Below are 13,144 nucleotides of genomic sequence, written 5' to 3'. Positions count from 1 at the left end.
CAAGCAGAAATATTGTCTAAGAATTTAAAACTTAAATAGCATTTTTAAATATTTTGCGCTCCATAATAATATATTCTGTCAAAATTAAACAAGCTAGAAATAAAGTAAATGTTAAAAGAAAAAAACTTTCAAATTTCTTTACTTGTGCATCATTTTATATAAAAAAATAAAACAGATGAACATCCCAAAAGATTTTGTTCTCCATAAAATATATCCTGTCACAATTATTAACAATATTAACAAAATTATCTGGAGGGCCGGACATGATTACCCCGGGGGCCAGATATGGCCCCTGGGCCTTGATTTTGACACGTGCTCCATTCTGTTTTGTCAATAATAACACATCAAAGTCTATTTTATCGATGATTTAAAAAAAAAAAAAAAAAACTAGAATAAAAGTGGAAAAACATGCGATCAATTACAAGTTTGCCGTATAATGACTAGCATGATTTAATCAACAATTAAAAAAAGGAATAATCACAAAATGTACAATTTGGAATTCAATATTTTATTATCACAAAGTATTTACAAACATACAACTTTTTCTTTTTTTGTCACAAGAAGACAGAATTCAATTTTTTTTACATTTTAAACACTGTACCTAAAATGTAATATTAAAAACAGTAACTTTAACACTGTCTCCTCATAGATAAAAAAAAAAATACCCTAAGGTGTTTAAACCTAAACTTACTAAACTGATCATACATTTTGTTGGAATGTACTTGAACTCCTGTTAAGTTAATGCCCCTTTGATAAAAATCAAAATATAAACTATTGCCATAAATTGTAAACATTTATTTCTATATGACATAAATAGTATGAACTCAAAACAGACAAAAAAAACTTATTTTAGATTTGCCAATTAACAGTCTTGTGTTGTATTCTCAAGTTTAAGAAACAAAGATTTATTGTCTGGCTAATCTTGCAGAATCTTTATCTAAGACTCATCTTTTTTCACAGTCATGCAGTCCTCCATTGGCATGGAGTTAAAGCAATTTTTCAAGTGTTCAAAAATGGATCCAACTTCACCGGTTCATTCAAACCCCTTCCGGTTGTTGTTTGAAGAAACCTCACTTCCTGAGTGAATGCTCAACAGTATTAATCCTTGTGCAATCTTAAGGGGTTCAGATGACCCCACCCTTATGCGTAATCCCTAACATGACAAAAGTGGACTAAAGGGGACAGGATTTCTTGTCTGCCACGGACACCTGTGAAAATCTAAAATCATTGGGAAAAAAGTTCTGGGCGCTGTCTTGTGGGGTCCAGATGACCCCACTCACAACATCTCTAGGATAGCACAAGGGTTAAAAGCATCTATTGACTTTGGTTAATATTTTTGGACAATCAAATGTTCCATATTTTGCTTAAAAAAACGTGATTATTGTTTCTTTCAGAACAGCATTACATGGCAGGTAAACAGACAACCGTTCCTAGGAAAATATCAGGTTTAGGGCCTCAATAAACCCATAAAATTAACTTTATCAGGAGCATCAAACCTAATTAAATCAGATTCCAATTTAAACTTGACATTATAAAGAAAACACATGAAGAGTTTTAAACTGACAAACATATGTGAGGTGGTCGTCAAGAAAGAATTTCTAAAGGCATTTTAAAGCAAATAAGTTAAGCTCAAGACACTTTACAAGATGGTTTTCCTTGAAGACGACTTTTACCAGCTGTGAACAAAAAGAGAAAGAGGGGTCAGTTTTATTAAAACAGCAGTTAGCCAACATATACTCATTTCTCATAAGACAACTTTAAACATCATGGACATAAAATTAGCAAAGGTTGATTACTGGATTTTTTGGAGGATAAGTTGCGTTCTTTGCACCGTTTGGCTGGGGGTGCGCCTTATACTCAGATGTGACTTATATGTGACTAAAGGTCACTGTAGGTGTCTGTATCAGTATTTGCTACTGGCAGCAAAGCAAAAGAGGAAGCGTCGGTCAGTCTTACGCTGGACTTGTTTAGTTGACCTGTTTGCATGTTCTTTATGCTACACTTGCCTGAACAAGTGTCATACTAAGGGTGTAACAGATCACAAAACTCACGGTTTGGATCGTGTCACGGTTTTAGGGTCACGGTTCGGATCGGTTAAAAAGGAAAAAAAACGACAGGAAAAAATGACGAGATAGAAGCCTAAAATACTCTTTGGTTGAGTTTCAAAAAATATATACGGTACTTCAAAGCATAAGTATAAATACATATAAATATACATCAAACATTTGGTCATTGAGCCCCGTTTGTAAAGACAAATTATCTTTGAAATTTAGACACAAACAAAAAACTAAAACATGATGTTTCTGATTACATGTCTTGAGACCAAATCTACAAAAACTGAGAGAAATAGCTTTGAAAATATAAAATCCATCAGCAGTAACCACACATATTTTCGTTTGCCCTACCCCAACCATGCCCAAATTAAATCTTAAATAAAACGGTTAAAATTACACTTAAATTATTTTTTGGTATTCATTGATTTATTGAAACTATGGGAACATTTAAATATTTCAAATAACAATTATTATCCATAAAACAAGTGCAGGTGAGGCACTGCCCTGGCCACTTTTCCTGGTGATTTATGACCTCTTTTGCTCGCCATAATGGCCATACTGCTCTTCCCTGACGGTGCGTCCCTATTAGAGACTGAGCAGAGGCTTCAGCTGCTCCTCACTGGAAGATTCTCTGAACCCAGAAATGGAGACGTGTACCGAGGCTAGCGATCCATACGGATCCCGGAATATTCATGATCCATTACACCCCTAGTTCATACTGTATGTTGCTCTAATATACTAGATACCTCGTATGTTTTACAAAGCCAAATAATCAATATGTTTCGGTAGTGAAGCGGGCAACCAGTCTATTGTTGTCAACTACTTCATTACTATGATTAAGATGTCTGATTCCGGTCCAGTATTTTGTTAAATAAATTTCCCCCAAAAGTGCAACTTATATAGGATTTTTTCTTTATTTACTATGCTTTTTTTGGGCTGCTTCTACTTGTACTCCGGGGCAACTTCTAGACCAAATAATACGATAATGTGACAAAAGAAAAACTGTGTTTGTCTTCCTGAGATACACATGTCGAATCAAGCTAGAAATAGTTCTTTGTCATCCTAAAAAATATATATATAATTTTTTTTTCATCTTTTTTTTCTATTGATGTTACATGAGAGGAAACATTTGAATTTACGTCTCTTTGATACTTACTGGTGCTTTCATTGTCTTGTGCTGTGTTGACGGTTTGCAGAGACGCTTTTTTCTCCAGCTTGGACAGTTTTCTACTTGCTTTAGATCGAGGTACATTAATCTCCAAACTGTCTTCGGTCTCATCAGTTGCACTAATTCCAGTAGACGGAGGAGTTTTCACTGAATTCTTACGAGTTTTTCTCTTCCATGTCGCTTTCCAGCTTTTTTCTGGTGCATTTTGCTTAGCTTTGGGTAGGCTTTCACTCAGTTCAGCCTCTGATACTGGACTTGTCGTGTTCACCCGAACACTGCTGGTCACTCTCGGCCTTCCCTCGTCCATGTCTTCAGAAATCACAGGATGAAGAGAATTTATTTTAGGTCCAAGTTCTTGAAGAGACATTGTTGGGCGTAGAGGGCTCTCTAAAAGGAGCGAGTATTTTGGATTATAGTATTTGTGTGCGGGGACTTGGATGTTGGTGTTCTGGGAATCCCCTAAGCTGACCTGGAACCGGGATGTGGTTGCTGGTAGCGGTGGGCGTTTGGGTTCCAATTTGGAGCGCACAGTAGCAGTTCTAGTGTTGTCTGGTTGACTGATATGAAATTCTTTGTAGAGGTCCAACTTCTCAGATACAGCATACAGCTCTCGGAAGTCTCTGTCAAAAGAGTCGACCACTTGTCCCGTCATCACAGTGATCATGTTTCGATCCATCCGAGATGTACACCAGGAGAAACTGAAGAAAAAAGGGAATATATTATGAATATAATGCATTATGATTAACTGTTATGAATTACACAAGGTTATTAAATAAAACAGACAATGCACTAAATATAGTTTGACTAATGAAAAAAAGTCAAACCGCTTTCGCCGCCTAGGGAAGGTATAGGAAATACAATAAAATTTGACGGTTTGCTTTCCACCTTTCAGTGAAACTGTGCATCATGTCAAAAAAACTAGTTATTCTAACTTTAGTTCATCAATCAACTACTATGTTTTCTCCAATATAGGGAACGCGTTAAAACCTTATTTTGTTTTTCAAAAAACAAGTGTGCCTTATTTTCCTGAGTGCTTCATATATGAATTAATTCTAGTTATGTTTACTGATGTCGAAGCATTTGTGAGAGGTACACAGCGCTCGGTCAAAATGTTTTTGGTAGGATATTGGTTGGGTGATTTAGAAATATGCTAACACAGCTAACATGTAGCATTTTTTTATTTTATTACTTTTCAGCATGTTATAGTGTTGCTGGATTTTGGTATATCCTGTTTATTCATGTTTAATCAAAGGAAATGGGTGTTATAGAAGCTTAGAAAAAAAAAATCACAGCAATAAACATCTTTGCCTCTATTTATTCTGGATTTCTGTTCCTGGATGGCTCACTTATTGACTTACAAGCTGACTAAGCTACCTCAGTTCACTGCACACCAAGCAGCACAATACAGCACTAATATGGAGAAGCTTATGAACCGTATGAAATGGTGGAGCAGCTCATTTGTCCCTGTGCTATGTCAGTGATAAGTGTGTTTAAGCCATGTCTTGTCATTACAGGTACACGACAAACTGCCTGTGCCAGGGATTTTCTCATACGTGAGAAATGTTTCACAAAATACAAAAACATTGGAGCAACAAAATCTTTGGCAGTCACCAATTCTGCAAGTTAAAAAAAAGAAATAGGTCTGTAATGTTCATCATAGATACACTTGAACTGTGAAAGACTGAATGTGTGATTTTTTTTTTAAATAAATGTATTTGTATAATGGTGCAGGAAATAGTACTTGGCATCTGCCATTGCCAACAAGGGTTACATTACAAAGTATTCAGATGAACTTCTAGTTTTTGAACTAAAACTCATTTTCTGCATCATAAAAAAAAACATACAATGTGATTTTCTGTCTATTTTGCTTACATTCTATCTCAAAGTTGAAGTGAAGAATCTGTGACAAACACTTGTTTGGTGATCTATGCTCCTTGTCCGCCCCTGGTAAGCATGAGGAAGTTTTTGCTTAAATCTTAGTTTACTATTATGTTTGCTATTCCTGACTTCAACTGAACCAGAACTAGTCACGGAGAACACTTTAGGGAGTGACTAAGAAATGCTGCGAATTCAATTTCATCCACCCTTCACAAGAATTCCCGATTCAAAGGAGGAAATCGACAAAGGTGAAGACAGCTATTAATCTCTGCATTTATGCGCATGTTTTTCAAATGTGATTGCGTGACTGGTGCATTGGATTTTTCTTCATATAAAATTCAAAATTAAATCACTGAAACATTTACTCACCTGTAAGAGCCAAACATTACTTTGTCCCCGTCCACCAGCATGTACTTATTACAAAGAGACCCAGGGAATTTGCCAAAAGACAAACAGAAGCCAATTCCCTGAAGTATTCTGGTCCGGATTTTCTGCAACCACAAAACCTTCAAGTCAGGCCATGGCCAGTAAAATAATCCATTAAGCAAAATAGTGCCGGAGTTAAACAGAAAAAATATCTACATACACTCCTACTTCTTAGACAATTCTGGAAAATGTATTTCACTAGTGTATATGCTTTTGCAATACACATTTTTTGTTGTAGACAATGATAATCATTAGATGGTAACCCATATTGGTATTTGGTCATCTATAAAATAACTCATGTTAAAGTTAGAAAAAATTTGATTTTCTAATTTAATATTCAGTCAGATAATATTTTAGGTGTGAAAAAATGTCACTAAACCTCGAAGATCTTAATCACAAATTCAAGCACTCCCCAAACCTAGAAAGAAAAAAGAGATAGATGTATTTAAAAAAGAAAATCTTATTGAGAGACATGAAAGCTAACCACTAGGAATTTGACAGAGGTACACTCATGCAAATCTGTTCCATCTTTTTGAAAAACCTCAATCCTGGTTTCACAACAACAAAGTCAATGTACATTTTTTTTATTTCCTTTTGGTGATAAATGATAATAATTATGGAGTGAAGTGAGTTATTGGACAAGACATGTCTGCAAAACACCCAGCGGGGCACCTTGATGACTCAAAGAGTCCTCCTTGGGGTTTAAACTCCCTAAGGCCTTGGTCACACAGTTTTAGGGTTTGTCTGGGTCTGTGGATGATCATAGATAGGAGTGGCTGCATCTTAAGGGGAGTGCAGGCGTGTCTTGCAGTACTCTTTAGGCTTGTACGGCCCCCTCAAGGGGCATCATGAAAATGGAACGTACCATGGGCGTGTATTTGGTAAGTATATCAAAAAGTTCTGTAAAGCTCTACGGGCTCACCGAGCGATCTACAACCTTGACATTTCATGAGGGCCAGTTGTGTCTCCCATACAAGTTTTCCTTACAGGTGGACACAGACAATCTGTGTCCACCTGTAAGGTCTGTTGTGACTAAGCCCTTAGCGGCCACCACTACTGTGACAAGAAATTGTACTCATTGCTTCAAATAACCACGGAACACTTGGATTTAAATATTCTTCAAAATGTTCCCTTTGGTGTTTGACTAAACTCGTGTAGGTGTGAATGAAGCTCTCGGCAGAAAAATAGATCCCAGAGCTTGTGTTGAGTAAGCCTTTTCCTAACTCTTCATTTACTGATGTTACTTTCATTATACAGTACATTTTAAATGTCACCTTAATTTGTCTCTCTCACATTTTAAATTAAATATAAGATGAGACTAAGCATAAAGAAATTACCACCATAATGTCATACAAGTTTAATTTAGCTGAAGGATTCAACTTCCTGATGCTGAACTCATGATTATTTTACCAACACTGGTTTGAACCATTTAAGCATTGGACAAACACTCCTGTATGACATTTTCTAAATAAACTGAAATGGTTGTTTTCTCTGAACTTGGTACATCTCTGAGCAACAGTCTCAATTTACTTGCAAAAGATGCAAGCCATAAGGGATTAAATGACGAAAAAGGAAATGCTAATCGTAAGCAAGTTGAAAGATAGTGTCATCGGCAATGCAAAAATGAGTAATAGATTGGTCTGAGGCCAAACAGAACCAATGATTGTCTTCTTTGATTTTGTAGTTGTTAGAGTCCAAAGTTTCCTTTGGACAGTACTGCCCCCGAGTGAACAGCTGGTGGAACTGCATGTTTTTTTTTTCCAGGCACTTTCAACCTTTAGTTTGTTTCTGAGATTGCAGTGTTCAATAAACCATCCAGCAATGTTCTATTCCTGCTTAGTCGGAGTAGAGTATAGGGGTTGGTGGAGATTATTCCAGATAATTCTGGACAAAAGTAGGGTATACCTGAGGCATTTCACTGGTCCATTACAGGGCCACAACAGATACAGTCACACTTTATGGGCAGTTTAGAGTAATCAATCAATCAGTGAAACCTGTTTTTGATATGTGGGAGGAAGCAGGAGTCCCAAGGAAAACCCACACATGCAGAGGGAGGACATACAAACTCATAGCCGGGATTCAAACCAGGGTCTTCTCACTAAGACACTACCATGCAGCGCTCATCAATAAACCAAAAGATGTCAAATTTATCTGGACTCCTCACTCTCGTGGGACTATCCCAGTTTGAATTGACTTGAAACTAATACAGCACTCATTCTGTTGTAGGTCTTAGCAACTTAATGCAAGACAGTATGAAGAAAAGAGCTGCTCTTACTAGAAGATGCCGTACGCCGATCTGAAGTCTGGAGCACATGTCCAGAAAGTGTGGCACGCCTTGTCGATCCAACAAGATGTAAACAGGCACTGAACGCTGACAAGCTGCATCCATTAGATCCTGCAGGATTTGAACATCTGTGAGCAGGTCCATCACTATTGCAATCACCTGGAAGAAAACCAGCCAGAGCCTTATGTCATGTAATCTTGGAGAGTAGATGTGTTAAAAAGAAATACAAAACATTTTATGCTTATTTTGACACATCATAAAGGGTTAGTATAGGGTAAGCATAAACATTTTTATAACTTTCACATAATCTAACAAGATGAGATAACAAGAATGTAACGGTTGATTGATCAAGCTATGCATTGGTCATGTTGTCAAAAAATCATTATATATTAACCATAATTTAAGTTATAGACAATATTTTGCTTTAGAAACCCATAAATGTAATTCTTATACCTATTTATCTTGCATTGACTGAAACCAATGTTTAGCTAAGTCGAAGAATGAAACAAAATAGAATTGCAAATATTACACTGTAAAAAAAAATACATTTATTTACAGAAATTAAAAAAAAAAAATATGAAGAAAGGAACTTCAGGTAATTTTATGCTTCACTACAGAGCACAGCACAGTTTCTTTTTCTGATAAGTAATACCTAAAAATGAGTACAAGTCTTAAAAAAATGGAAATGACCTTTTAAATAGTACAGTACCACCTACTTAGGCCTCATCACAAGGCAAGGCCTAGTTTGGAAACTGTGGATCGTTTTATCTGTACAAAGATACTAGGATTACACTGGAAAAATGCAACAAAAAAAAAAGGCTTCATCACATTTGCAACATCTATTCCTCTGTCAAACAACTACAGACTGTTTGTTCCGTACATTAAAAAAAATGAAAATGTTTTTATGGAAGAAATGAAACACTAAAGTTTCAATTCATGTGATGTGCTCTCTGTAATGAATGGCTTTCTCTCCCTACACTAGCAGTCGAATGTGTGGACGTGCTTGTCCTTCAACCAACAATTGTGTCCAACTTTGTAACTGGTACTTTCTGTTATGAAAGTGAATCAATTTGCAATGTAGGTCATACTGAAAGGTGCGCAAAAAGAATGTGAAATAGTGTAGCACTTAAATAAGTCATTATATAAGTCATGACTACTGTGCTTCCTGAGAATCTGTCTTTACTCTTCACATGCACAGAAAGAAAGACAACATTTAGAAAAGGTATGTTCAAAATCCGGCATGTTTGCCAATTGCAACTCGCACTCAAATTTCAATCGACCTGTAGGCTCCTTTCATGAAATCAATAAAATGCATCCACTGGTGTGCTTAATTTCATGATTATGGTCGGCTTGATTCCGTCATAAACCGTTGTAAACCTGTAGCAACGCTGTCACGGGACCTTTCTGTTACACTTCTAGAGATAATTACTAAAATGTCAAGAAATGAATGAATGTGTTTCTGTGATCAGAATCACAGTGGTTTGTACTTTTGAATAATATAACTACTTGATTTACATTTAGAAGCTTAGAGTGAGCATTTGATATATACTTTTATTTATTTTTGATTTTTGATAGTGATACTATCCTGTTGCAAAAAAAAAAAAATCATTAAATCGTTCATTTATATTCGTGGTTGTATAATTCGGGCTGAATGATTGACCCTCTCACTTTTTCACCTCAGCAAATCTTTCCCTCTTTGGAAAAAAGTTTTGACACCCTTAATTTAGACCATGAATATATAATCCTCATTGAATGATGAGTAACTGCAGGATAAGGGAAGTGTGAAATTGAAAGAGGGCAAACAAGATGTAAATTATTGAAGCAAAAGTAAAAGGGAAGAGTAGCTTAAAAACCCACTCTAATAATAAAGGTATTTTTGATGTTTTTAACGTGTTCTTGTGGTATTTATCTGATGATGGAGGACATGTATGAAGAAAACTACGCTTAAAATGCATTTATTAGTATTTCTGGATTCAAATCGTATTAAATGAAAAACTTAAGTTGGAAAAAGAGCCTATTTGTGGCATAGAAAACGCACTGGGTGGGCCACAACCTCGCTGCTATGCATCCACTTTTAGAGGACTAGATCCATGTAAGTCTTCAGTTTCCGTTCCTGAGCTGGTATCTGGCACAAAACTGCACAGCTGGATAGCTCCAATATTGTTAGCCACTTTTGTTGCCTCTGTAATGTTAGGCTGGGGGTGGGAAGGGTCTGTAAACTAGTGGCAGATTGTGTAAACAGAGAACTCTCAGCCAGGGGGGCAGGGTTGCTCTGTGCAAATAGTCCTGTCCACACATCAGAGCCGAAATTCTAATAAACCCCTGCCGCTCTACAGAAACTATGTCCTGGAAAACGACACAGGTTCTTTGATTTTGGCCACAAATGGCATAAAAGACCATAGGAAACACTTTGAAAACAACTCAAAATATGATCGGAGTGGGGCTTAAAAACTTGAAAATGCAGCAAGGAAAAAAAATAGAATAATAATAAAAAAGTATCAGCACAAGTTTTTGCATCAAAAGACACAAAGCATGTGTGCAAGAAGCAAAGCACCCCTGTCCTACATTAACTCCCCCCAAAGTGGAAGCTGACTCATTTTTCCATCAAGTATTAAGAGGGAAAACTGAGGCAAGACAAGTCAGTACATCCATGCCAGCGCATTGCTACATGCAAGAGGAACAAATGACTCAGCGTAGCTCCGGCTATAAGTAAATATCAAAGTCACAACCCTGTTTAAGGCACAATGTACTCGTTTGACCACACCAAAGAGTGCTCAACCCCAGAAATCAATACCATCTAAAAGACTATTTGGTGGGTTTATAACTGTGAAGAAAAAACAGCAGGGGAGCCGGCAACACCGACTGGACTGCTGAGATTCCAGCAAGAACAGATAACATTATGATGAAATCAACAGTGGTGAGTTTTCCTCATACTTTCCTCACACTTGCTGCTAAAAGGAAAACAAAACAATTCCAGTGAAATTGAACCGAATTAAATTGGCATAAAATCAAAACTTTCTGTCTCACCAATTTATTTAACCAGCTGGACTTCAATTCACTTTGATGAAACACACCTTTTTCCATCTAAGATTTGTTTGAGAAAACAGATCTACTTTCTTTGCTAGAGAACATTAGAAAAAAAAATCAGAGCAAAGACAGTTATTGTGACAAATCTAATGACTGAGCAATAGCAGTTTATTCCTTTATGCAAGTCTATGGGATTTCCAGGCTGCTCAAATGGTCACATGCACATTTCTCCCACTAAAAGAAAAAAAAGAATGTTAATCTCCAGAATTATTTAAGAACTAATTGTTGAAAAAAGGAGTGCATTTGTTAAAAATTGTGGATTTGGTTCTTGAGAAAGTTCAGTCCATGATTACTTCAAATTTGGCTTCAAATTGTATGCTGCTCATCATTTATTCATTTTGGGGTCTTCCATAGAAAAAAATATTCCACCACACACACTCACCCTCAAGAGATGTTTAATGAAAAGTCAAATGTCTGTTTATCTGTTTCAAAAATATATTATTGCCGTTTCAGCTGTAGACATATTATGTTTAATGAAAGACTGGATGAAAATCCCTTTCATTGTTCAAAAAATGTTAATGTTGCTTTGTTCAAACAGCAGAAAATAAATTGTAAAAGGGAAAGTTAAAAACTTGAAACTTTGCTTGTATTTTATTTAGGACAAAAACCTTTTGGTCTTTATTATTTTTGTTGAAAAGCATTTCTGTTTTCTGTAATGCAGGCTTAAAGTTGTCACTGTTGTAAATGTGTCTTAATGTTTTAATAACTAAAATGAACCCAAAATATCCAGATTGGACCTTAATATGAAGGAAATTTTCACAACTGGACCCATTAAAATTTTAATTGGTTATCCCTGGTGTAGCAGAGTAAGCCAGCCCCCGTTTCCCGACATCCATCTGTTTACACAATCTCATGCTAGTTTATAGTTCGTCACACCCCCAAACTAACGTTACTGGTGCAACAAAAATGGAGAGCAATATTAGAGCTATCCAGCCGTACAGTTTTGCGACATATACCAGCTTGAATGAGGAAGACGTGCATGGATCTAGTTGTCTACAAGTGGATGCATCAGAATGAAACATAGCAAAGAGTTATTTTTCAAATCGCATTATTTAGTCTGCTCCTGATTCACAACAATTTCACTCAAGAAATACTTAGAAATCCAATTTGTAGTTTAATTTTCTTCACACGTTGTATGTCCCCTATCATCCGAAAAAAATGCTACAAAACCTGTTAAAAACCCAATTTTCATCAGAGTCTGCTCCAAGCAGCACAAACAATAATATAATAGCCTATACAAACATCAAATGAGAGAAGAAAAAGAGTTAATCTCATTGGATTGACAAAAGATGTATTTCCTGTTCAAAGAAAGTCCGGTGGTGTTAAAGGGAAAGTGAGTCATGATTATTGCCTGTGTACAAAATCCCCTCAAATTACTTGCTTCACATTATAAGTTTTAAACATTTTTTTTAATGAAAACTCTCACAAACAAGTTCTCAAATGTATCTGTTTGTAGGATTTTCAAGCAAATGCAGGTATACATTAAGTTTCTTATCTTCAAAGTGAGTCTTAAACCGAATTACGAGTCTAACATCCATAAAACGTCATTAATTCTCGTTTGTTTGAATCAACTTTATTGATCAAAGAGTTAACATGAATTAAAGCCGACCTCTGAGGTAAAATTCTCACCTTTGAAGCCTCTTGGATGAGCCGCCTCGCCACTTCCTTAAGGTGAGGTCCATTGTCTTTGGGTGGGTGGGTGTGAACCGCCACCCGGGTGACCCCTTTGAACAACCCCCCGCTGGGCCAGCCGATTTCCAGCGACGGCACCTCCGTGTCCGACATCTCCGGCCAGTAGGTGGAGTGGACTCCAGAATCCGCGTGGGTCTCCGTGGTGGGGTTGTTGCTGCTTTCACCCTCCGTGTCATACTGTGTGAATGAGCTCACCAACATCTTGACTTCTCTGGCGGACAGAAAGTCCGTCATCTTCTCATCTTTTAGCCGCGTTTTGAAGGCGCCGTCGCCGTTCTTTAGCAGTTCTTCGATGGCAATGCGCTGCTCCTCACTGTAGTAAAACTCCGGTTTGGACTCCGGGATCCTGGCTCCGATGCGACCATCGTCCAGAACCATTAGCTGGGATTCAGCCATGTTTTGGTTTAAGAGTTAACTTTTTGTCTGGAGCTCTAAAACTACCCGTGTTGAGCTTCTATTGAGTGATCACCTGTGTGGCAGCATAGTCTGAAGTGACAGCGGTGAAATGTCACCTGGCCGGGAGCGGCAGAGGTGTGGCCCGGTGTTGAGATCGTG

The 13,144-nt window shown here is 37.0% G+C and overlaps 1 protein-coding gene across 2 annotated transcripts; it reads right to left on the bottom strand.

Moving 5' to 3' along the window:
* Positions 1-178: 178 nt before the first annotated feature.
* On the bottom strand, positions 179-13,144 carry fam83fb (family with sequence similarity 83 member Fb). Of its 2 annotated transcripts, XM_024259253.2 has the most exons (5): positions 12,527-13,144; positions 7,802-7,969; positions 5,470-5,591; positions 3,211-3,920; positions 179-1,676 (listed from the first exon to the last, which is right to left on the bottom strand). In XM_024259253.2, exons 1-5 carry the CDS (start codon positions 12,983-12,985, stop codon positions 1,630-1,632), a joined length of 1,506 nt encoding a protein of 501 aa, XP_024115021.1. In that variant the 5' UTR covers positions 12,986-13,144; the 3' UTR covers positions 179-1,629. The 2 variants fall into 2 exon arrangements, with proteins under 2 accessions (XP_024115021.1, XP_036068552.1); XM_036212659.1 differs by lacking the exon at positions 179-1,676 and having other exon boundaries at positions 1,743-3,920.

Source organism: Oryzias melastigma, linkage group LG1 (assembly GCF_002922805.2).
Source record: "Oryzias melastigma strain HK-1 linkage group LG1, ASM292280v2, whole genome shotgun sequence".
Classification (NCBI taxonomy): domain Eukaryota; kingdom Metazoa; phylum Chordata; class Actinopteri; order Beloniformes; family Adrianichthyidae; genus Oryzias; species Oryzias melastigma.
Note: the sequence above shows the minus strand (reverse complement) of the source record. Positions and strands in the feature narration are given on the sequence as shown.